Raw genomic sequence first — 25,278 nt, forward strand, 5'->3', positions numbered from 1 at the left:
TGTTTATGATTATTAGAAAACAAACATATACACAATTAATTGGGCTAAAGTAGAAACATATTAGGTTTTGTTGTTTAGGAAAACACACACACACACACACACACACACACACACACACACACACACACACACACACACACACACACACACACACACACACACACACACACACACACACACTCGTTATTGTTAATATGATATAACAGGTTATTCCTTCAGGGTCAAAAATAGACAGGCACAATATTATGATTTGTTAGGTCTGATTTGCTATATAAACATGGTCAGGATAAACAGTGAAAAGGGTAGAAAATTGTTAGTCATGTATCACCATTTATTTCTGTGTTATCTTGGCAAGTAGAAAACATAGCAAAACAAATTCTAATATTTTCTAAAATCTCTACAGACAATATTTTGGTCATTAAGCGTTACCACAAACGTCTACATCTTTCCAAGTGAACCTTTAATTATTGTTTAGTTGCATCATATGAAGCACTTTCGACATGATTGACCATTCCACTGTATTTTCAATAACATAACACTGAACAGGGATTAAGATTTCACACTTACTCAAACACAAGATGATTGGCCGTAAAGTATGTAAAACCAAATCTGCATTCTAAATCCAAAATAAAAAAAGACGGTGGTGGAAGGTTAAAAGACTGTTTCCCATATTAAAGGTAGGATAGCCAATATAGTTGTGAAGATTTTGTAAGAAAAAAAAATTAAATGGTCCTTACTTCGAGACAGCATTCAATAAAATCCATGTCACAGGCCTGTAATAAGCCTGTCCAACTTTTTAATTCAATTGAATAATATGATTGGATGGCAATCCTCCCGGTCTGCATTCATTGCATATGACCGAAATCTTTCAAAGGCAAGATAAAACAAGCGATCTAGCCATGTGTTTTGAGAGAGTCGCTTTGGAGGGAGGCCTGAAGGCAGGGGTGGGATCTTTTTAGTTGATGCTTTCAAAATCTTGCTTACTCTGTCTCGTTTCTCCAAATTGCCTACCGTGGCTTTAATGAAGTAAGTATTCAGAATCTTTAGACATCAGAACCTCTTGAAAGGTGGCACCGAACATCCAGTTGGATGACATAACAAAGACAAAGAGCCTGAATGAAAAGCACCCCAAAATAGGCATTCTGTGACATCTCAACCAGTTAAACATCCCATTTCAGATCCATGGTAGATAAATGGTGAATGCTGAAAATACTAAAACTCTTCAATACAGGACCAGTTCTGGAAAACTATAGAAGTAAAAGTGACAGTAAACTTAAGATAAAATAAAAAGTGGTCCAGATTAAAAACTAAAAGAATAGGACATTTTTGTTAAAAGAAAGTGCTGGGGCCCACAAATTGCCGGCCCACCTCTGACGTGATAAACTGTGGGATTTGACTTCATGGAATCAGAACCTTATAAAAGGCAGCACAATCTGCTTCAATGAAGTCTACTACATAAAAGGGTAATAGTCTAATCTTACACTGGACTGCCGGATTTCAACCAACACATCAGCCAACTAACTTTTACAGGTGAGTGACTACACTGGTAACCATCTTATAGCTTAGGAAATTCTCTCTGAAAGTTTCTGTTGTTTAATTTTGTTACCATTTTGAGCAGGTCCTGCAATGGGAATCAGATTTTAATCTACATAAGATATCTTGTTAAATAAATATTTAACCTAATAAAATACGTAATAAAAAATATCTACCAATATAAATGTGGATACTATTTGACATTAAAGCATGGACAATGTAGGTCGTTTGGCCCCTGGGACCCGAATGTTGCTGAAGCCATAGCTGTATCTAAAACTAGTGATAGCGTTGTTTTAAGATGCAGCCCTGACTCCATTTCACAGCTCAAGGTCAGATCTCTCTCGGGAGGAATCGGAAGGGAAACCGTTTTTCAGTCAGAGGTGGTTCTAGCATGGACTTGGGAGAGGGGGGGAACCGGGATCCGACCTCCTCCCTGATTTTAAGATCCTTAGTCAAAGAAGGCAAGAAGAATTTCTTATAAAGAAAAAAAGGTTAAGAAAACAATTCAATGTTAAATTAGGAAACAGGAAATCAACACGATTATATTTGGGGAGGGGGAATGAGAATGCTAAATAAATATAAGCCTGTGTATTCTGTCATGTAAACAAAAACACAACAGATGCATTGGTCATCGAATGAATCACGTATATCACGTGTCTATGATTTCAATACGAGCTTTTAAGGTTTTCGATCGCTTTTCATGAAACATTAACCATATGTTGGTCACCACGGCGATCCTACAGGATTTGAGATCAAATGAGGGTCACTGTGTTTCATTATGGCAGCTTAAAAACATGTATACCTGAAACCTTTAAAACATTTGACCAATGAGCACCTTTGGAGAGGGGAGGGTGACATTTGAAGAAGGCTTCAAGGGGTACAGAGATGAAGATGAATCTAAAATGATAAACCCAGTGTTAAACCATACTCAATTCCAGAGAGGAGCTGTAAAAATACTCCCAGTCACTACAACAATCCTACGACAGACAAGTAAGAACATAATATCCCCAAAGTGGTCGTGAAACCAGGTAATAATAAGGCTGTAAGGTTATCAGGAGGGCTGGCAGATGTTGCTCCTTGGTATCAAAACAAATTTGGAGACCGTGCTACAATTCTTCTTGTCCCACAGTAATCTGGGAAGTGTTCTCAGGCCACTGCTGTTTGTAGGGTTCAAAACCTTGAAATTCTGAATTTCAAGTCACTAAAATCACAGTTTGAAGGTAAAGCATGTCTGTCCACTGTTCACCAGATGGGAAGGATCCAAACGACGTCCTGATCCAGTTGCAACGAGAGGCCACCACTGATGTGAACGAGACGAGGAATATCTTCAGCGTACTATTCCGATGGAGAGTATCTCTCCATTCACCAGTGGATGGCATTGATGTATTTTAAGTGGTGGTTCGCGGCTGTGGTTTAAGTGCAATCATCTTCTTGGCGTAAGGCTGGTCAGACAGGAGTAGGGTTGGGGGAGGGTTCAGCTTGAGGTCATGGAGTGTAGGTGATGACAGCAGATCTCCTCTTCCTCCTGGTCCTGGGTCTCCAGCATCTCCCTGATGATGGCCTGCAGGGCCCGGCCCAGGTCCAGCCCGCTGTAGGGCTTCCCGATTGGCGGGACGTGCACAAAGGCGGAGCGCCCCTGGCTCAGGTACAGAGACGTGTAGTAGGTAAAGTCACAGAGATACCTGAGCAGGTGGAGGAACACAGGGAACAGAGTAAGTGGCAAGACATACGTGCAGGATATAGGTTATAGGTTATGGATATAGGTTATGGATCCAAGTCTTTAAAAGGGTGGATTGCAGTCATAATCTAATGATTTTTAATTAACATAAGTGTGTAGGCTATAATATCCTATATAAGGCCATACAGAAGTTAGCCATTGGGACATAAGCTATCCAATATCGATTCATCTTCAGGAATAACATAAGGATCCTGTAACGTTTCCACAATAGAGAGAGCTATTTTGTTTCTGTAATCGGGAGGCTTCGGATGTAAGTGACGTCCCCTGCCAAATCTTGCCACATACTATCCAATTTTGGATTATTATAGTGCATTGAGCTTCCAGCCTTCCACCACATCTCAAGTGACTGTAGCTTTCATCAGACTCAAGCACATTTGCAAGCCACACTCAAATTAAGAATTACAGATGACATAGGAATGTTTGTTTCTTGAGCTTGTAAAAACATACTTCACACCCAGGATGTGAACCATTTGCGTGTCATCATCGTTAGATAATATCCATTCAGAGATGTTTTGATGCCTTGAAGACAGCACCCAATTACTTTAAATAAAATATCCACTCACCTGCCAGCGTCTTTGGAGACCGACACGCTGACGCCCAGCCCCGAGGCACTCACTCTCTTGCAAACAGACTCCATGTCAATAACAGAATGGATGCAGTCTGGCCCTCCCACAATGCAACACTGTGAGTCGGGACAGAACCTGCTGTTGTCCAAGCCCTTGTAGCCATAGTTATGGCCACATTTCTCCAGTGTGACGGTAGTCGCCATGCCTGACACACCAACATGGACCACCAGCTGCCAAACAGAAGAAAACAGAGTTATTCAATGTCAGGTACATCATTAATACTAGGGATCGACCGATATATCGGTCGGCCGATATTATCGGCCGATATTCGCGGTTTTTACGTGTATCGTATCCGCCGTTACGCGGCTGATTTTCGCCGATATTTTTTTCGCCACGTTTTTTTTTTTTTTTACTTGTTCTACCTCACCTGTTTTTAATATTTGTTAAATAATGTTCATCTACTTGTTCTTACTTGTTCTACTTCACCTGTTTTTACTATTTGTTAAATATTGTTTTTTATATTTAAGTTCAATAAATGTTCCTTTAAAAAAAAGAAAAACCGCTCAAGAAAATCGGTATCGGCGTATCGGCGTATCGGCTAAGGCTGATGAAAAAATATCGGTATCGTATCGGCCCTAAAAAATCTGTATCGGTCGATCCCTAATTAATACCACATCGAATTGCTAAATTGAACGCCAAAAAACAAAAGGGTACCTAAATGCCAAATTACACTCGTCAGCATGTAAGTGAAGATCCACGAAGATCCAAGTCTTCAGACTCAGAAGGACTCAGGAGATCTGTACATGCCCCTTTTGCCCGTCATGGACCTACGCGTCGTGAATACATGCAGTCTTCCCAGACGTTACCAATGAGTCGCCCTTCTCTGCTTAGGCTTGAGCCAATTACTTGCAGATTGGTCGAGCAGGGTACTGGCATAGTTTTTTTTTTTCGTCAGAAAACCATGAGAATAAAATTTAAGCCATTGGCGAAATCCAATCACTCTTTCTTTCAGTTGGTCGCGATACACTTACTGCATTTCAGCATTATTAGGGGTCCGAGCAGCGAAACTGCTTGGTCCCCTATCGTTTCTGTAACGTTTTTTTATTTCCTCAAATTCTGTAAAAGTCATACTGCAGCCTATACAGTAAGTCGAAAACTCTTGACATTTTCAGAAATGGTTACCAATAACCCCCGCTACCCATAAACCCAAATTTGTGGTACTGCACCCAAAGGTGGTTTATTTCTCCTCACCAGATTGACCTGGACTCAAATTTTTTTCATAATATTAATCTCTAAAATCAGATGCATCTATTACACCTTGAAAAATGTTTACTTTTCTCACAATTTCATATTAAAGAAAGATTCACAGGCTACACAAAAATAAAAAAAAATCACCAAAATCGCCACATATAATCTTTAGACCAAGCCCCACAAAAATCAAACAGAATTTTTTTCATTTAGTCCCATAAGAGAAATATTGGCCAATAAAGTTGGAGCAGTTAGCCCATTCATCTTATATGACCATTTTGTTATTGTAAAAAAACAACAACATGCGACTATTATTAGATGGATACCAATATCCCCCACTATCCATGAACCCAAATTGTGGTACTGCACCCAAAGGGGGCGCTATTTAAAAAAATTATGAACTAGCCTTATTTCTCCTTACTAGATTGACCTGGACTCAAAATTCTTTCATCATATTACTCTCTCTTTCACCCTGGTCTTTTGCTATAAAAATGTTTACTTTTCCCACAATTCCATAGAAAAGCCAAATATCCACAGTCTCAACCCATTTTGCCTATATGACCATTTTGTTATTGTATAACTACCATACGGCTATCATTCGATGGATACCATTAACAGTGCAAATTTTCAGATATGTACTCTTTTAAGAAAGCCCTTAATTCTCTTGCGAAATGTGTGCTTGGAGTTTTCTTGATGTTGTGTGCTTATCAATGGACATTTTCACCATGTGATTGGGGCTTCATGCAGTTCAGGAATGTCAGTTGCTCAACGGGATAATGCCGTGTACTGATGATCCTTAGGTTGAGAGTTTGAATCCTGATTAGAGCATTATGAACAAGCTGAACATGACATTCTGTCATTGCCACTCATTTAAGAAACACAACATTGAACCGCACCTAAAATTCATCAGGCAAAACATTCCAGTTCATTAGTTTCCAAGAATCGGACTGCCAAGACACAGTATGGCATTAAGGGGAACTTCTTCGTTAACCATTTTTCCTTCATAATTAACTGTCATATTTATATTTCTTCCCTTAGTGTTCTTGACTACAAATGTTTAATCTCGCCAGAATTTCAAAAAATGTTCAGGTATATGCTTTGAAAAAAGCCCTTAATTAACTTGAGAAAATGTGTGCTTTGAGTTTTCTGGATGTTGTGTGTGCTTATCAATAGACATTTTGTCCATGTGGATGAGTCTGCAGTTCAGGTTTATAAGTGGAACATCTTTCCTTAAATATGACCATTGTATGTTATATTTATATATCTTCCATTAGTGTGTTCTTGACTTTTAATTTTGCTCGGACCCCGTTAGACACGGCTTGCGGTTATATTTTTATTTGATATTGCCGTTTCAGGCACGCAGTCTTGGTCTCATTTTCCTCAATTTGGGTTGTTAATGTATATTTGGAGTAGGAAATGCTACACTATCCCCTTGTGTACATGCTAATATGACCTGGAAGTCTAAATGCATGTAGCTTTCGTGAACGTGCTGTATGCAGAACTTGCAATTCAGCTTGGCCAAAACTTGGTTTGCTAATGCTACACAATAATGGCCAAGTTAATGGTCCATGTCAACAGGTCTGTGAACAGAGAGGAAAGGCGTTGACAGACAAGTCTTTCTCACCTGGGGATGGTACTGTTCCCATAGAGACGGGACCATGCTCTGGACCTTCTGGTACTCAACGGGAACTTCAATCACATGCAGGTCAACCTTCTTCCCCAGGCCCAGCTTCTGTAGCTCCTGTTAAAACCAAAGAACACAATATTTTACTCAAGTATAATACTGAAGGTGCTTGTACTCAACTTAATTCTTCCTCTAAGAAAATGCAAAGCCAGTGTCAGCACTGTGAACTGCCACAATGATTCAACTCACTTCTAATGTATGAAAAACTGACTGGTGGCCAACAAACCAGATATGACACAATAGATGTCCATATGACACGCATTACTAAACCAAGCTAGGCCTAACATAGTACTTTTCCTACTTATCTTAGACATAACAAAACTCATGGGAAATGTAGTCATTATTTCCTTTATTTCATTGAATCTACAGAACTCACCAGGGCTTCAGCTTTAATTAAAAACAGAACCATCATTTGATTTCAGAAAGTCTATCATTTTATGTTTTCTGATTTCAAAAACTGCTTTGTAACACCCCACCTTTATCAGCATTGACAATGACCATGATTGCTGCTCTATCCTCCCCTTCCCCCACCACAACACACGCACGTAATGAAAAGAAGCTGGCTTGACCCTGCAGTCACCCTTTGACCCCTGTCCAAAGGCAGCCTATTGTTTGTCTTTAATATTCTTATCAAGTCCGTCTAGACACCCTGACAACTATTGAATCATCTTGAGTCCCCAATGACCCAACAGTGGGTCCCCCCATTGGATCAGCGGCAAAGGAGCAGAGGTGATGTCACTGCATCCACATACAGCTGGCTGGACATCGAGGCAGAACTCCCTGATCCAATGCCTCAGTCCATGGTCCGAAACACAGAGTAAATAAAAGACGCAGCACCACAGAGACCCTGCTGTTTAAAGCATGCAACATTACAAATGTATAAACAACATTGTGCTTATAATCAGCAGGTTGCGCTCTGGTTAGTTGTATTCTAGTTTAGATAATAACGGGAACATTTAATGTTATTAAGGAAATGATTTACATTATCCTGTTTTTAATATTTTCAATATGTATTTGCCAGAAACTCCAAAAAACAAGCATTATGTCAAATGGCGGCAACATCATACTAGCACTGTGTTTTGCTTCGGGACATTTTGGAGTTACCATCACATCAAAAAAGACATCTTTAAGATTAATATCACCCATCGAAGAGTAAACATTCTAAATACACAATAAAACAGCATACCTGGACTGCAACCCAGCTGGCGTTTACCATATGTTCCCCAAAAGGCCCGAAACCTAATAAAAAAAACACAGGGTCAGGTCGTGAGTTGAAGCGTTTATGTAGCAGCATGTTTTGCGACAGCTTTCCAGCATACAATACTTCGTATTCATCGTCAACAGAGCGTTGGGAATAAACATTAACGAGGTCCCCCTTAAAATGTGCAGGGGCACCAGCGAAACCAGTGCCTTTGTTTTGGTTTCCTTTCGAGTCATAGATGAGCACTCAACGTGATTTTATGGATACCCTGTCCCCCGTAGGTGGTTCTCTAAATCTGTTTAGACACCGATGGACAAATAATACGGCCTCCGTGTTGAGCACCAATCACTCTGACCCCGCACCAACCCCCCGTAGAGGAAATGGGTCGCCGTGGTTCCCAAGGGAGCCGGGGAGGCGGTGGTGGGGTCGGGCTGCCTGTCTGGCGCTGAAAGGGGGGAAGAGAGCGGTCGGCAGCTGCCAGCCGTTCCTTCATTGTCATGTCCGCGTTTCCCAGGGCATCTACAGCGCGTTATGCAGCTTGTAGCCCCAGATCACAGTCGGCCTTTGTGTCTACTAGAAATCGTATGAATGTAGCCTACATTTACAACATAATGAAATTCTTATTGAATACATTCTGAAGTTGGCAATCGAATATGCAAGAAGAGTAGGCTATACGAGTTTAACTATTTGTTATACCACACTGCTGGCCCTGACTTTGGCTAAATATAGGCGGCGTACATGTTTACTAGTCCAAGTCTGGTGAGTCCACCATGACAACAAAAGGTTATAACAGTTAAAAGACGTTATAGACGCACATGACCTTGATTATATCATGGGGAATAACTACCTCATGCAATTTGTGCTGCTGTCAAATTCAAAAATGCCCCTTTTTGTAACTTTCTAACATTTTGACACATCCGCACCGCCTGGCGACAAAGACGGAAAGAAAGCAAAATACCTGCAGCAGTATGCACTATAAGTCCTAGGCAGACTCACCTGTTACAATCACGGTTCGTTTGTTGTTATCCATTTTCTCTGCCGTCGGGGTTGATTGTTTATGTTTATGAGGAACTCTACGCTTTCCTGCGTCTGCTGTTTTCCGGCTGACGAATGACTCTTCTGGCTAGAGACGGGCTCCTTTCTCCGGAGCGTGCACGTAACGCCATGACGTCACTAAACGCGCCGTTTTCCGGCAACAACGTTGAAGATGTGTCAAACAAAAATTGTGGTTGGTTTAGTTGGCTCAATTACTTTTTGCTTTCTAAGTGCCCATTTGAGAATCAAAAAAATTATGTTATGTCCACAAGTCAGATATTGTTTAGATATATATGCAAAGAAAGATTTAAAACACAGCGAATGACTGTCCAACCGGCCCTATCGGCACTAGTGTTTTTGACAAAAAGTGAAGGGTCTTCGCATTGAGTGTATGCGATAAAAATCGCATGCACTCAAATACACAAAGCAAAAACAAATCCCCCCCCGCTGAAAAACACTCTTGCATTTCTATTATATACGCTTGTATAATAGAAATGCAAGATATATATATATTTCTTAAAAACTACCAAATTAATGTAAACATCGATAGCCATTGTTCCGTTTGTCGATGTGATGATGGAAAGATTGCTTGAAGATGTATTATTATCACGATTAATCCTATTTTCACATTTGAGTAGGCTTAAAAGTAATATAATTGTATAGATCTTTAATTAATAAGTTGTGTGTGTGTGTGTGTGTGTGTGTGTGTGTGTGTGTGTGTGTGTGTGTGTGTGTGTGTGTGTGTGTGTGTGTGTGTGTGTGTGTGTGTGTGTGTGTGTGTGTGTGTGTGTGGGGAGGGGTGTTTTTGTGTGTCTTTATTATTATAATTAGACTTAGCTACTTTTTTTGTTGCTAAAACACCAACATAAAGGCTATTTCCAGTTTTTTTTCACATTTTCTGTTAGGCTAATTAAAATTTCATTGTTTATAACACTACCTCGAACCCGACGGTTAACTTTTGAAGAGAAACAGTTGATTACTGTTTTATACGCAAAAGACAAAGGTTGGGAACCTTCCAGTTTAAGTTTACAGCCTTCATATTAAATTCGCCTTTTTTCCAACCTTGTGATTTTCATTTTAAAAACTATGCAAATAATAAATGACTTATTCCACTAGGAGGCGCCCGATTTGACCGATTAATGATCATTTACATATAGGCAGCAGTTTTCGACATTTATATTATTTATGCTGCATACAAGTCCGATAACTGTGAATAAAAGATCCTTGTTGTTACAAGCCAATAGCCTAGGCAATAGTTGTTTCCAAATATGGTCACTCAATCAATACGAATAAATACGATATACTGGTATTAGCTGGCAAGTCTGTCATGGCACCTGCTAGTGGATAGGGGTATATTATCAGGCTAGAAGAGTCGTGCCTTCTTTAAGGACAGCATGGCTACGTTTTTATGTTTATATGGAAGATAGTACAATAAAATGAAATAGTTGTTTTCATGCGGATTTTAAAACGATTCCTCGGGTGGAGTGGAATGTGTATGCGGGGACTGATAGCCTGATAGCCTGACACTATTCATATAAATTATACAGAGGCCCAAGCACCACTGATAAATACTAAATGACGCCGCACCTCAGACGTTTCAAGGCGTTTCTGATGAAGTTTTAGGGGATAGGCTGGTTCCCCACGACAATCATCCCTACGCGTTGAGCCCTAATACCCGCCCCTTTCTGCCAGGAACTGTCAGTCAAACGGTGGCGTTGCTGCAGGTGCTGGACGCAGTTTAGCAGCAGGATAGAAAACCACGAAACCTTCAAAGGTGAGATGCTATGGCTATTTATTATTGTTACATGGGTTCTATAGGAGTAATCTGTTACAATCAGCTGATTTCCTTTCAAAATGAATACCTTCCTCATCTTGGACTGGCATGATGCTCGAAGTAGCGGTAGGCTGTGTAGACCGCACACATAATATAACATTGCAATATTTTAACTAGTAGACTATCACTTATAGGGTAATTTCGTAGGGAATAACCCCATAGTAACCCCGAATGCCTAAATGGTGTAGTGATGGTTAGGGCAATATAAGGCAAATCGGTTTTTTTGAGAAGGCGGATAAAAGTCCCTTTAAGAAAACGATACGTCGACCTTGTCCATTAGTGGAAGCTTCGATGGAAATGACACATTTTATGGGTCAATCGATGGATAAAACGTATTCCAGTCGCAGTGTGGATGGGCCATCGCTTCACGCAGCGCTTGCTCAACTGCCATATGGAAGCTCTGCCATCGTTGCCTTGACTCACTCTCTCCTGTAAAATCTGATATCAACCGTTTGTATTAGTGGGGAATGCATCGTACCGGGTCGGGAAAGAAAGACTCCATCGCGTTACCAATGGCAGTGAGGTTGTTTAGGTTGTGCGTGTTTGTGTTAGAGAGATAGAGATAGCGAATGGGGGGAAGGGGCACCTTATATTTTGCGACTTAGCAGACCCTGCAAACATCTATCCGCATTTGGAGAGCCGTTTGGATTTCAATTCAGCTTTAAAGCGTTTTCAGAGCCTGCTTGTCGTTTCCCTCGGACTTTCAACTTTATTATGGTGACAGAATGTCGATTTCTTTCCAGAATAAGAGATGTAAACTGCAGCATTTCGTAGACCTTTGGTTCGCTATCTCAGCGATTGAAATATCCCTATCATAATGGAAAACAGTTATGCCCTGAATATTGATATGTCTAAACGGTGACTCCCATGTTTGTGTAGGCTAGTAGATTCAGACATTATAACAGGATGTAGGCCTAATTGCCGTTCGGCCCGCGGGTTTAAAAAGCCTGTTTTACTTCAATAGTTCATTAATTAATATTTTTTTATAGGTTTATTATGTCCTCGGCTGTGCTACTGACACGCATGTGTGGGAAAGGAGAATAATGTACCGCCTAGCTTTCAGACGCCAATATAAATCATCGCGTCGCACCGTCATTCATTTTCGCATCCAGTAGCCTACACAACACCAACTGTTACCCGAGCGATATCGATCCAGATTTGGTCTTCTGGTGGTTGTTTGTTTTCACGCAGTGGGGGGGAGAAGTGTCTATTTATAGCCTTTGCTTTTCATCTGCATTTCTGCTCCTCTTAGAAAGAGTGCACGTGATTGGCGGTAGAGGAAAATGCCATCTCAGGGAATCTTGGGAGCATGACAGCGAGCCTGTGTGTAACAATCTCAGGCCAGGGAGAAACACATGCAAGTCTGATGAGCCGTTCGCAGAACACTTAAACGTCACAACATTAACTGGATAAAACAAACATTTGAGCTTCATATATTTTTTTAATAATCCTGTTCAATCACATGACACATTGCATCGCCCATTCAGACGGCGTTTATGATGGGTTGTCATGGTGACTGTCACTAGGCCAGCTGACACCATGTGGGAGGATGTAAGGCAGGTTTGCTCGGTTTGTCGTTGGACTCCTAATAAGGTCTGCCTGATTCTGGAAGTCTTCCTGATTTATATCTGATATATAAGATAAAGAGAATATCACCAAGAGTCCAATAAAAAAACAGTAACAACATCATTATCAAAAGTCTCGGATATCAAATGGTAGTGCCTCAATCTTTGAAGCAGGAAATAATGTTCCTTAACCTAGTTCAGTGGATTGAATATCCAATATTCTAATGACCTATTTGTAATATATTCAAGTAAGGAATAGGATTGGTAGGCTACTCTGTATCAGCTAATCAGCTAGTTAGGAAAGATACAGTATTAAGGAAATTGAGGAACCTTATAGGTGATGTTTCATCACCATCCCCCTGAAGGAATCGGTAGAACCAAACCTGCTGAAGTGCTTTTGAGTAGCGTTCCGCCTGCTAATTATAGTTCAAAGCCCAGAGACTTGCTCAAAGGCCATGGCATAGGAATATAAGCTACCATTTCCCAAGAAAGAAGCACACCAAAAAGCCAAACATTGTGCACATAATGACAGTTGATGAGGCTGAAACATGTGATTGGTCTTCAGCCCCAGAGAAGCAGAATCACCCGCAAGCCGTAGCAAGCACTTTTCAATAAGAATTGTGTATGATTTACAGCCGCACTATCTTTCAAGATTTACTCAATAATGTTGTTTTTATTCCACAGTGACTTACACGATCTATTCAGTTAATCGATGTGTAGCTTATTTGAGGAAGGCATTTGCATGCAGCATCATGTAAAGGGTTCAGGAAATTATTGTTGTCCTGTGACTCGATGATTGTCACAGGATACTAAATAAGCGGAAGATGTGAATCAAGATGAAGCTGACCAGATATTTTCTGTTACAACTGGCTATAACATACAGCATTATGTACGTTACTCAATATCAAACTTTTAGCGCCCAATCTTGAGTATCAATTGCCTCAGGTACTCGACTGTTCCGTATTAAAATAAAATAGGATATCTGCTCTGTATATAACAAAGCCTTGGAAAAAAAAATCTTTTTGACCAGGCTCTCTGCAATATTAAGACATCACAGGGTGTCTTTACGGTTACTTGTTGTCATTTATATATATCCAATACATGCAATTATATTATAATATACCACTCCTCACACAATCTATGCATAACATATAACAACCATGCATAGAATTGTAATTCTGCGTTATGTTAACATATGTGGGTCGGTAGATTTGGTCGGCTGCTGCTTAGTCATCTCAACAGGGCAGTGAAATGGTGACCTCAGATCTGAAATCAACACATCATCCTTCCTGAAGAACAGACCAATCATATCTTCAGAAGGGCCAGAGGGGGTGGGGGGGGGGGGGGGGGGGGCGGGCAGTTCTGTGAATAATTGAGAGCATCTCCACATGTCTGAAGCGATAGGGTCCCCGAGGTGGTGATTGGTGTGTATTGCTGTAGTGGTTTTGGGGGCCACATATTGAGATAGGGAGCTAAGTTTAGATACAGGCGCTGGTGGCCACTATTTACCACAGAGAGATTGTTCTTCCTGAATTGTCTGGGCAGTGTCGTGTTGAAGTCAACAGTGTAAGTGTTGCAAGATTGAAAGTAAAAGAAATGTGTATGCTCTTATTTGTCGGTTTGCATTGTATATCACCCAAAAATATATTGATTCCATAAAATAATGAATGCAGTCTTCCTGGACGGTGACAACATTCTGAAGGCGTGTGGTTGACTGCGGCATGTCCACATTGCTAAATAGGAATCTGGTTGTGGGTTATAACTCTAGGGTCCTTGAGGAGGAAGCTCTCTTGGGAGCTCTGTGGTGGTCTGAAAAAACAACAAAAAATGATAACAATAAATAAATAAAAACAATAGGTGGCCTGGGCCTGTTTTTCACAGAAGCTGTATTACTTAAATCCATCTATGGTAATTCATGTGTAAAGTCGTCTGTAATGCTAGCTTCTTTATCTGTCTCTAATCTCCATATACCGGAGCAAGGTTGTGAAGAATTTCGTCACGAAACTTTCCATTCCTATTTTTTCCCGAAACTGAGATATATTCAAGTCCGAAGGCAAAACTGCTGTAGGAGGTTTTGTATTCTTCATTCTTCTGTGGATTTAAGTACAATTTCGCAGTTTCTGGCTCTTGTGGAAGGTGAACTTTTCTGACTAATAAGATCTGGTTCAAAGTGGCTCAGTTGCGTATTCAAGAAACATTTGTCCTTGCGCTGGTGAGATGGGTCAGCTACCTATGTTGTTAACCTCTTAGCCTCCAATTATATAATTTACAGCACTTATTAGGACCCAGTAGATTTAAGCAAACAGTCCCTAGCAGCCACCCGCTACTGGTGATAGACAGAGCAGCTTTGATGATGGATTCAAATGATGGTTGCTTGTTCTATTTGTTAATTCCCCAAAGAACTCCCATACTTTTTTGGTCTCAAACATTTGATCTTCTATCGTTAATTGAATGATGTAAGTTAACGTTTTCTCTCCTTGACAGTTGAAACGTTCTGTTAGGAAAATGTCAGGGAAAATATTTTTCTGGAAGACAAAGAAAGTAAAAGTGTTTGAAAGAAAGTTCAAAGTGTGTGACGTTTGAAACATGCTGTAACATTTTGAGCTAAAATTGGAAAGTAATAATGAGTCATCATCCTACCACAAATGCTCCATCTTTCTTCCGGTCCGCACAAACCTGCTTAAACATAAGTGTGTTTTCTCTCCCGGTCTCCAGATGGCCTCAGCAACAGCAACCTATGGGCAGAAGGAGTCTTCAGACCAGAACTTTGACTACATGTTTAAGATCCTGATCATTGGCAACAGCAGCGTAGGAAAGACCTCGTTCCTGTTCCGCTATGCCGACGACTCCTTCACGCCAGCCTTCGTGAGCACGGTGGGAATCGACTTCAAGGTCAAGACCATCTACAGGAACGACAAGCGGATCAAACTACAGATCTGGGTGAGAGCTCTGAGGCAGGCGATGTGTGCAGGTGGTCGAGATATGACTTAGATATCCTCAATGTCCTTATCATCGGCCATTGTGGTGAATGGATTGCCATTGCATTTGGCTCTTTTTTTTTATCAACAAAATACCTTGAATTAAGTTTCTTCTTTGCATTGATCAGATTGGAATTCAACTGGCCATTTCCCGTCTTTCTCGAGTTTTTGCCTTCTTCTGTGGTTGACAGAATTGTTAGAAAACACAACAGTACAAAGCCCAATGCTGACCTTACACAACAAAAAACTTCTGCACCCCCAAAAGCAATACCAATACAACACTGGTCAACACAAAGTCACTTCACACCACACCAAAACAACAGCACACACAAAAACACAATGAAATTAACATTCAGTGCAAAACTAAGCTTCAAATATCTACAACACAACATGTTATGAGTTATTTATGTCTGTCAGTCGTTACATGGCTCTCTCAAATTCCCTCTTGCTGGTCCTCTCTTTTATTTTTCAGTTATTCTTTGCATCATAGCACGAAAGTGTAATGTTCTTTTTCAGCCAAAACAATATATGCAGATTCAATCCCCTCGCCAGACCATTGGGAGAATCCATAATTGTAATAGTTCAAATAGCCATGTGTTTATTTCACAGAAAAATTACTTGATTTCATACGTTTTATTTGTGAAGAAGAATTTGTATATATTTTTTATTATGGAACAGTTTTGAAACTGAACAAAAAAACTGCTAAAACAGGATCAGGCTAGCTTATACTTTGAAAATGCTAAGCAAGCAGAAGCTATTGGTCCAATAGTCTTTAATGTGACACACTCATGTTAGCCGGTTAATGTCCCGGTTTTAGTCTTGCTTTCCACAACTTTTTTTTTAGATTAAATGGCAAAATGAACAATAACAAATGAATAAAGTGAAAGGGAAGTAGAACTGGAGGATGTTGTTATGTCCCAAGTTGGATTTTCTGTTGAAAACCCTTCCATAGAGCACTGGCTGCTGGTGCACTCTAAAGAGCTTCAAGAAGTTCTAAGGAGTTCTAAGTTCTCTGTTGGGTGTTATCGAACCGGCGAGCGGTGGGGTGTCATACAGCCTCCGGCTTTAATTCCCTGAGCCTTTATTAAAGTCCAAGACTGAAACTTAACCCCTCCTGTGTTGGCCTGAGAGAGAGAAGGGGAGATACAGACAGACGGGATACGGTGGACAGATGAGAGAAATATGGAGATGGAGAGAGAGGATGAGGAGGGAGAAAGAGAAAGAGGGAGAGAGACAGATAATTCTTTTTTGAGAGACATTGAGAGACACACAGAGAACTGGAGAGAGAAGGAAAAAGAGAGAGAGAGTGATAGAGAGTGAGTAGGAGATGATGTTATGCACAGTGATTTTGGGCCTGCAGGTCAAATTAGGTCATATCATATTTGTGTGTGTGTGTCTGTGTGTGTGTGTGTGTGTGTGTGTGTGTGTGTGTGTGTGTGTGTGTGTGTGTGTGTGTGTGTGTGTGTCTGTGTGTGTGTGTGTGTGTGTGTGTGTGTGTGTGTGTGTGTGTGTGTGTGTGTATGGTGTGTATTCGATTTTTTATGCGTGTGCCATGTGTTTATTATCTTGTGTGTTATTGTGTCGAGTAGGTGTATATCACTGTGTGTCACTGTATTATTGTGTTGCAATGTGTGTTGTTGTATGTTATTGTGTGGGGTGCAATACATTTGTTGGTGTTCTTTATTGAAATTTAACGAGTGAGCTGTCATTTTCTCATGTGTGTTATAGAAGAGTGTGTTTCATTGTGTATTGAATTATAGTCAGGATCACTACGTGTTGCATTATAACACGTGGGTTATTGTATTATAATATGTGTGTGTGTGTGTGTGTGTGTGTGTATGGTTTTGTGTGTGTCTGTGTGTGTGTTTGTGCGCTTGTTTGTGCGTGGGTGGGTGCGTGTGTGACTCTCTCACACTTTCCAGGACACGGCTGGCCAGGAGCGCTATCGGACCATCACCACAGCGTACTACAGAGGAGCCATGGGCTTCATCCTCATGTATGACATCACCAACGAGGACTCATTCAACGCCGTCCAGGACTGGTACGTGATTGGCCCTCAGCCCACATTCATGTGATCCATAACCTAAGGCAAAATTAGGTTATCATACAAATATATACAAATATAGTCATAAATAAATAAATGATCATTAACGATTCACTTAATTTTGTTATTCAATTGATTAATTAATCTGAGATGTAGAATATGGGAATTGGTTAAGTATATATAAATTATTTTATCTCTTGTCCCTGTGTCTTCTGTTGCCAGGGCGACCCAGATCAAGACGTACTCGTGGGACAACGCCCAGGTGCTGTTGGTGGGAAACAAGTGTGACATGGATGATGAGCGGGTGGTGTCTGGAGACAGAGCCAGGCAGCTCTCAGACCACCTCGGTGAGCTCCCGCACACACAGCAACACACACACACACACACACACACACACACACACACACACACACACAGACACACACACACACACACACACACACACACACACACACACACACACATCAACACACACACACACACACACACACACACACACACACACACACACACACACACACACACACACACACACACACACACACACACACACACACACACACACAGGGTGGACCTTATAGGGTATATACTGTAGTGCACACTTTAAAGTGTACATTTTTACAAAATGTACCTTTGTTGTAGTGTTCCAACTTAATGTTTCAGTTAACCCTAAAGTCACCTTTTTAGTTTTTATCATCTAAGTATGTCTTCTATGATCTTCAACATAGTAAGCCATGCTATTTTGTGATTTACTAAAATAATAGCGTCATTCAAAATAAACCGGTCTAGAATCCTATTTGTGCTCTGCCCTCCTCCGTAGAGCTCTCAAGCAAATACTTTTGTTTTTATTTTTGTTCGAGTTGGAGATTGAGTTGAATCAGGGGGTTCACTTACGTGTTAAAAAAACACAAAGTTTGTAATGGAACACTTCCTTATTATACACAACAGGTGCCAGCAGTAATGCTACAACTACCACCATCTCGCTCTTTCACTCTCCCTCCTTCTGTCTATTTCCTTCCAACCAAGTGAGAACTCAGACAAAACAAAAAATATACCTGCATATGGGGTATTGGCTACTGTCTTTACCTAGACATGGCCCTCCAACATCATCATGACATCTACATGCCGGGAGTAGACCCCACCACAACCTTAGTATGGAGGTCAAAGGTTCACACTGCAAATGTACTGTACATAGCCAGGCTGTTGATGCTGTGTTCTTCCTGCAGGTTTTGAATTCTTTGAGGCCAGTGCCAAAGACAACATCAACGTGAAGCAGACCTTCGAGCGGCTGGTGGACATCATCTGTGAGAAGATGTCAGACAGCCTGGACAACGTGGATCCGGCTGTCACTGGTGTCAAACAGGGGCCCCAGCTCACAGAGCAGGCCACCCCTCCTCGACAGGACTGTGCATGCTAAAGATGACTCATCACCCCCCCGATTTCCCACGTACATACACACACACAAACACACACAAACACCCACCTCCTCCTCTTATGGAACCCCAGGTCCTCACACGCTCAACATAACACGGACACGCATACACACACACACACACACACACACACACAGACAAACCTCTGATGGGACCCCAGAACTCCAGGTCCTCACGCAGTCAACATTAGACTCTCTCCCACGCACACACACACACATACGCACAAACACACACACACACAATTTCCCTGCTTATTGTCATCGGCTGATAGGGACTGTTTGTTTACTGAGGGCCACAGGGTTAGAGCTGGGTTGAAAATCAAATAAAAGCTTTGAATGATATTTTCTCAATGTCAGCGGCAGTAAGCTTATATGCCCGTCGTTACCTAGCTTTTCAAATGGCTTCAACCCAGCTTCTTTTACCCATAATCCCTTTGTTTTGTGTTATTTACCTCCCTCTTCGGTGTGCTCCCTGATTCCTGAATCCTGTCTCTTTTCTATAGTCCGTTCAACATTTACAGTCCTTCCATTCCCACCAGGCCAACGTCTTCAGAAGATGTCCGCCTGGTGATTAAGAATGGTACGGCTAATATAGTGTCCTGTTCTATACCCGACTCAATGTTTTATATGTAGTTATACACATAAACAGAAACAATATATGTCTCCATATCTTCATAGTTTGGTCCACTGTTGGTTTACGAGCCTCAGACTAGTTCTGCACTGCCTCCTTCAAAAACATAAAATCCACTTAAGGTGTCTCGTTGTGGTTCTGCTATGAGGGCTCAAGAGTGTCCCGTTGAGAGGTTAATTTGACGCATAGGGAACTTGACCAAGATACAGAGCGAAATCGGATGACAGATAACATGGGCTAATGGCCTTCCCCTGAAGATGGCATCTGTGGGACATGATGAAGGAAAGATGACGTTTTATACCACTTGGAGATCCCTAGTATTCAAGCTCAATGCTGAGCATCAAAGGTAATACAGTCAGCCGTCAGGGCCAGGGGTTGACCATGAGATCGGGCCCTTGTTTGTTCTGGTTGCCGTCAACGCTAATGAAAAAACCTGAACCCAACCAAATGATACCTGATCACAGGTATCATTTGACCAGCTAACGGCATCTAGGGCACTCGCCTTCGATGCCGTTGTCCTCCATTGTTGTCGAGGAAGACATGGAAACGGATCACAGCGGCATCCTGTTGCTTTAGTCAGCAGAATCCATCCTTAGAATCGGCGCATTACTTATTCATCATATTCCTTTTTTTTTGTTTTGTTTAGCGGTGCTGAGGCCGAGGAAGTTGACGCCCCCCCTGTATATGCAGTAGCTTCTTAAAGACTTAAATCCACCGCTCTGTTGCTTAACAAATAAGACAAACACTTACTACCAATTTGGTCCTTCGGCTAGACAAGTTGATCAACCTATCCTTGACCACAAGGCGGATCATAATCAATTAATGTAGAAGAAAACTCTGCTAGATACTGCTTTAAGGGACTGCAATCTGCTAGAGATAACACCACTTTCGGGATTTCCTTTCAGGAAAAAGGGATGCTGTTTTGAACTTCGATGAAATTCCGATTAGAGATCATAGACACAACTTTCCAGGTTAGGATCTCATCAAAATACAGGCATGTTGGCAAAGTATTAAACCTGGGGAGCGTACTGCTATTGAATGATGTATAACCCTTACCAGGACCCGTGAACAGCAAAAGTCTGAAATCCATTTAAATAAAGTCCCATGCCAATTGTCTGGTTTGCATAAGACATTTGGTTATGACAAAACATAACACATCCTGTTAACATAATATTGTAATATGGATAAAGTAATTCAGGCTTATCATCCAAGTAACATGTCTGGTGCAAATATGGCAATCACTACGTTAATAACATCTCGAATGCCAAAAAAAAACATATTTACAGAACTGGTTGTCTAAAGCATTGAATTCTCAGACAAGAAATGTTCAATCCAAAGAAAGTAATGTGTATCTTGTCTAGACATAATATCACAGAAAACGTCACAATATCTCAATCCAGCTATTGTTCTTATTGTTTTAAAAAAATGTTTTACTTGACTGTTGCCTCACTGGTCATATCCAGAGTTTTATGTGTCTTCCTTTGCTTCTTGACCTGTTAATACCTGAATGTCCTGGCATATATGTGGACAGTGTTGTTGACTTGACCCTACTTCTGTGTGAATCAACTCGGTTCATAGCAATATACTCCACATCTACACTAAAAGAAAACAAAAGCACGAAAAAAAAATCAGTTTGAGCTGTCAAGTGAAGTCAGTGATTAGAAAAAATCGGTTGAAGGTGTTTGTTTTCAAAAGTTCTGAGTTTATTTATAAAATGGGGGGGGGGGGAGTAGTGCTGCTTTCAAAATAATATCCTGCATCATAGTTTATATATCAGCCTATACTATTCCCTGAAGGAGAATTGTATTTCAGGTCACATTACACCTGTTTACAAAACCAAAAACATTTACACAGATTGCATTCAAAGTTGGAACCATCGTAATCAATCGAGACCACAGAAGTGATGCTGTCATGGTTCCAAAAAGTTCTAATTCACATCGTGCAGAGCCATCAGGGGCATGCAAAGCATAAGCTTTATTTCAAGACCTTTACCTGCAAGACCTTTAAGAGAGAAAACACATTCAGAGTGTATTGTACTTCAGTAAGGACATGTATTTTGGGAAATTATAGTGAGACAAAAGGTAAGAAGGACATGTTGGGCGGAAAAGGTCGAGTTCATATCTCCTGCTTTGAGAGTAGGCTTGGTGACCCATTCAACGTTGGCTTGGTGACCCATCACAAAAATCGATATTGTAGGGGAACTAACCAAAATGAGTGGAAGCAGCCAACATGAACAAACACCTACCAATAGGCCCAAATGCTTCACTTCAAAGTTGAATAATTAATGGCAAACTCGTTTATTATCGTAAAAAAAAAAGAAACGAGCAGAGAAAGGAAGTCTATGTTTCTTTGTTGTTTTCCATTGTTCATCCATAGATACTGTCCTCCCCGCAGGTACTGTTGACATGGTTTACATTTGATTTGTACATGTTTCTATTGTGTGGAATGAACTCTTATGCAGTAGCCTATATGAAGGGAATATTGTGTCAAAGTGTTGAAATGTTGAAATAACTAAAGCAAATTGCTCTATATGTTGTGGAAAAATAATTTAACAAAAAAATAAAGGTTGTGTTGTTAAAATATATTTTTTTCGAAAAAAGGTGCATTTTGGTATTCTAGACGTGTAGTCAATGAAATAATGATTCATTCATCCATATTCTATGTTCTAGATTCATCAAACTCCTACCTAGCCATACGAGCCCGTCTTTATCACATGTAGTGTTGCATGATATATTTGGTAACCTGTTGTCACATGTTGATTTGATGTCACAAATGTATATCCAGTGCTACATTTACTGGATTCAATCTGCCTGTCTAATCTGGTGTGTGGTATGCAAGAACGCTAACCATCTTTTACTGCTCCGAATACATTGCATATTTGATAGATAAGATATAACAATAGTTTGTAAAAGTTTCACAACTTGTGGGGCAATTGTGTGTGTACGTGTGTGTGTGTGTGTGTGTGTGTGTGTGTGTGTGTGTGTGTGTGTGTGTGTGTGTGTGTGTGTGTGTGTGTGTGTGTGTGTGTGTGTGTGTGTGTGTGTGTAAACTAGAGCCCAGTCTCTAGAGAGATTTACAAGATTGCTGTTGCATCCAACCATTTGTTATCCATTAACAACACCATTAATGGAACGCGCTGTATCGGTTGGTCTGATTATCAATTAATTATGTGTTATATTTCTATTTCCATTTATTTAACAGTCGACAGAGGGCGGTAGACAACACAGTAATATAGAGTAGGCTACTAGACAGCGGCGGGCATACGGTCTTAGAAGACCACCGACTTCCAGCCCGAATTCACATGTCAACGATGATCCAGCTTTGATCATCGACGGAAATCTTTAGGTACGTAGGTATGACTTCAAATGTGTAGCCAAAAGTAGGCCTACTGGCATTTTAGCCTGTTATCCAACAACCACAATGCTGAGTCCGTAAACACAACGTAAAGCTTATACTTTAAAAAGAAAACACTTTACTAAGTAAAAATGTGTCTGGCAAGGGACCTAGTTGTTGTTTTTACCAAGCAACTTTATTATTAGAACAAAACGCGATGTATTAATATAATTGAAAGAAAAGTTCATAGAAAAATGACAATGTTTCACATTCAAAACAACTAAACACTTTTTTGTAACAGACAGCCTATAAGTGCAAAAAAACTAACACTGATACCCTGCGCCCAATGACAACATTAAGGTTTGTCAACAACATACACATTTTGCATCACACAGGACTACAGAAAAAACATGGCAAATATGTGAATACCTCATGCCATAAATGGGCACATATAAATACACATAAATTAAACAAACGGGGACATTAAACACATGTCATTTGCGATTTTGTCCAGGTTTGGGTGGTCTGTGTAGTCGTAGACCTCAGTCCTGGCAAATGTACAAAAACACTTCGGCCCTATATGTAGACCTATATGTCATTCAAGCTGAAAAGTCTAGAAGAAAAGCTTATATGCTGGTCGCGCCGCAAGATGGACCCGCAGGCGGCTAGTGGACCTGCACCTGATGCGGCAGCAGCTGGCAACCGCTGGTGACATGGCAGAGCACCTTCTGTTTGAGCTGGGACACCTGCTCCCGCAGCACACTGGCCGTGGACGCGAGGTCGCAGTTGTGACTTTTCAGAGACTTCACTTTGTCCTCTAGCCGAGAGATTCGCTCGAGTTTGCGCTTCCGACACTTGGAAGCGGCAATCCGGTTGCGCAGCCTCTTCCGCTCGGCTTTGATACGCTCCTGGGAGTCCATGTTGATGGGCGAAAGGGGGGGACTGTCGCCGAAGTTCTGGACGTCGGGAACCGTTTGGGGCTCGTCCTTCTGTGCCTGGACCCTTGACAGCGGCGGATGTGGCGGGGTCCCCCCCATGTGATGATGCGACGGAGGTGGTGGAAAGGTGACGGTGTCCGTGGTGTAGTTGACGGTGGTCCCCAATGGCCCGCTGCCGTAACTGTTCAAGTTCGTGTAAACCGGTAGGTCCGGCTGGACATTCACCGGGGCAATATTGGTGCCCATATCCATGTTGTTCTGGACGCACGCCCCCCCATTTAGCTGGTTCTGCTTATGCAAGTCTTCCAGTGCCTTGACGAATCCCTCGGCGAACTCCTGCTCGTCGGTGACCGTCTTCGGGTAAAGGAACTGGGTGGTCGGCGAGGTCGTGACCATCCCGTTGGACTGGATGATGAGCCTCTCCAGCTCCGGGGAGGCTAGTTTGAGAAGCCCCAGGTCCGGGGAATTCAAGATACTCTCCGCCTCGCGCAGATGTGGCTTGAGGTTGGCGTCATCCGCCAGGCTCAAGTTAATATCCTTCTTCATCATGTTAAACACGGAGAATCCCAATGGAAAATCCCGATTTGTTTATGCGCAGCACACTCTCAAAATTTGGTGGCGACCATTACCTAAAAAAGAAACCGAAAGTGGTTAGTGTTCTCGGTTCTTCTCTCCTAAAATGTCAGCCCTCGGCGATTTGGTTTTTTATGTTTTATATCCACCACCGTTCACGTCTCTGTCTTGGTTCGTATGCCCTGCCGCGCGCGATGCCAACTAGTTTTGTGTCCTCGCCTGTTCCGTGACGTCACTCTGGATCGCAGATTGGGCAGAAACAGCGTTTTGCCCATTTTATTTAAATGACGGGACGTGCGCAGAGCGGAGGGCTGTCGCCATGGAGAGGGAGGGTAAACTGCAAAACAGAGCGGTGCATTATGGTTTGATGTCATTGCGAGTAATAAGGAGGACGGCTTGATTCCTGCCTTGTTCTCTGACCTAAAAAATAACAAGGGTTTGTCTCGTTCTGAAGCAAGCAGCTTTGATCCAAAGATAGTGATCTGAAACTAACGTATCTGTTAAATCCCACGATACATTTAGCTCGAAAAGGTAAAGAAGATGACAAAGAGCATAGAAATATTAACAATTTTAACAAGATTACTCATACACTCAGAGCTGCTAAGCACAAAGTACGTACGCATAATAGTGTGAAGTACATTTATATTGGCACAGTTCCTGTTCCATGTAACATATAACAATATGGGATAGGATGTGTTCTGACATTTATGTGCAAGTACCAGTGGAACATCGCAGTTGTTCTCAGACCATGGTAACAGCAGGAGCCACATTCAACGAGGAGGTGTCCATTACAATCTCACACCTCCATGGGTGTCCCACTGTCACAGGTGGGCCTTGTGTTGTGTGTGTGTGTGTGTGTGTGTGTGTGTGTGTGTGTGTGTGTGTGTGTGTGTGTGTGTGTGTGTGTGTGTGTGTGCGCGTGCGAGGCACCTTATCTGTGACACC

The 25,278-nt window shown here is 41.5% G+C and overlaps 3 protein-coding genes across 4 annotated transcripts; 1 reads left to right on the forward strand and 2 right to left on the reverse strand.

Moving 5' to 3' along the window:
* Window positions 1-310: 310 nt before the first annotated feature.
* On the reverse strand, window positions 311-9,113 carry pgpep1 (pyroglutamyl-peptidase I). The gene is made up of 5 exons (XM_030372845.1): window positions 8,967-9,113; window positions 7,956-8,008; window positions 6,710-6,826; window positions 3,835-4,067; window positions 311-3,215 (listed from the first exon to the last, which is right to left on the reverse strand). The coding sequence occupies exons 1-5, from the start codon at window positions 8,998-9,000 to the stop codon at window positions 3,008-3,010; spliced, it is 645 nt and encodes a 214-aa protein (XP_030228705.1). The 5' UTR covers window positions 9,001-9,113; the 3' UTR covers window positions 311-3,007.
* A 1,525-nt stretch (window positions 9,114-10,638) lies between these two features.
* LOC115556273 (ras-related protein Rab-3A) lies at window positions 10,639-22,073 on the forward strand. 2 transcript variants are annotated; one of them, XM_030373442.1, is made up of 5 exons: window positions 10,639-10,779; window positions 15,120-15,344; window positions 17,305-17,423; window positions 17,649-17,773; window positions 18,653-22,073. In XM_030373442.1, the coding sequence occupies exons 2-5, from the start codon at window positions 15,120-15,122 to the stop codon at window positions 18,841-18,843; spliced, it is 660 nt and encodes a 219-aa protein (XP_030229302.1). In that variant the 5' UTR covers window positions 10,639-10,779; the 3' UTR covers window positions 18,844-22,073. The 2 variants fall into 2 exon arrangements, with proteins under 2 accessions (XP_030229302.1, XP_030229303.1); XM_030373443.1 differs by lacking the exon at window positions 10,639-10,779 and adding an exon at window positions 13,804-13,970.
* An 892-nt stretch (window positions 22,074-22,965) lies between these two features.
* LOC115556271 (transcription factor jun-D) lies at window positions 22,966-24,674 on the reverse strand. Its single transcript, XM_030373440.1, has one exon. The coding sequence runs from the start codon at window positions 24,307-24,309 to the stop codon at window positions 23,488-23,490; it is 822 nt and encodes a 273-aa protein (XP_030229300.1). The 5' UTR covers window positions 24,310-24,674; the 3' UTR covers window positions 22,966-23,487.
* Window positions 24,675-25,278: the final 604 nt, after the last annotated feature.

The sequence above is a fragment of the Gadus morhua genome, chromosome 12, assembly GCF_902167405.1.
Source record: "Gadus morhua chromosome 12, gadMor3.0, whole genome shotgun sequence".
Lineage (NCBI taxonomy): Eukaryota > Metazoa > Chordata > Actinopteri > Gadiformes > Gadidae > Gadus > Gadus morhua.

Coding starts and splice junctions, on each gene's coding strand:
- pgpep1 (XM_030372845.1), bottom strand. CDS start 9,000: ATGGATAACAACAAACGAACCGTGATTGTAACAG. Junction 8,009..8,966: donor ACGAACCGTGATTGTAACAG/GTGAGTCTGCCT, acceptor TTTTTTTATTAG/GTTTCGGGCCTTTTGGGGAA. Junction 3,216..3,834: donor GTCTCCAAAGACGCTGGCAG/GTGAGTGGATAT, acceptor CCACCTGCTCAG/GTATCTCTGTGACTTTACCT.
- LOC115556273 (XM_030373442.1), top strand. CDS start 15,120: ATGGCCTCAGCAACAGCAACCTATGGGCAGAAGGAGTCTTCAGACCAG. Junction 17,424..17,648: donor TTCAACGCCGTCCAGGACTG/GTACGTGATTGG, acceptor TTCTGTTGCCAG/GGCGACCCAGATCAAGACGT. Junction 17,774..18,652: donor GCAGCTCTCAGACCACCTCG/GTGAGCTCCCGC, acceptor TTCTTCCTGCAG/GTTTTGAATTCTTTGAGGCC.
- LOC115556271 (XM_030373440.1), bottom strand. CDS start 24,309: ATGATGAAGAAGGATATTAACTTGAGCCTGGCGGATGACGCCAACCTC.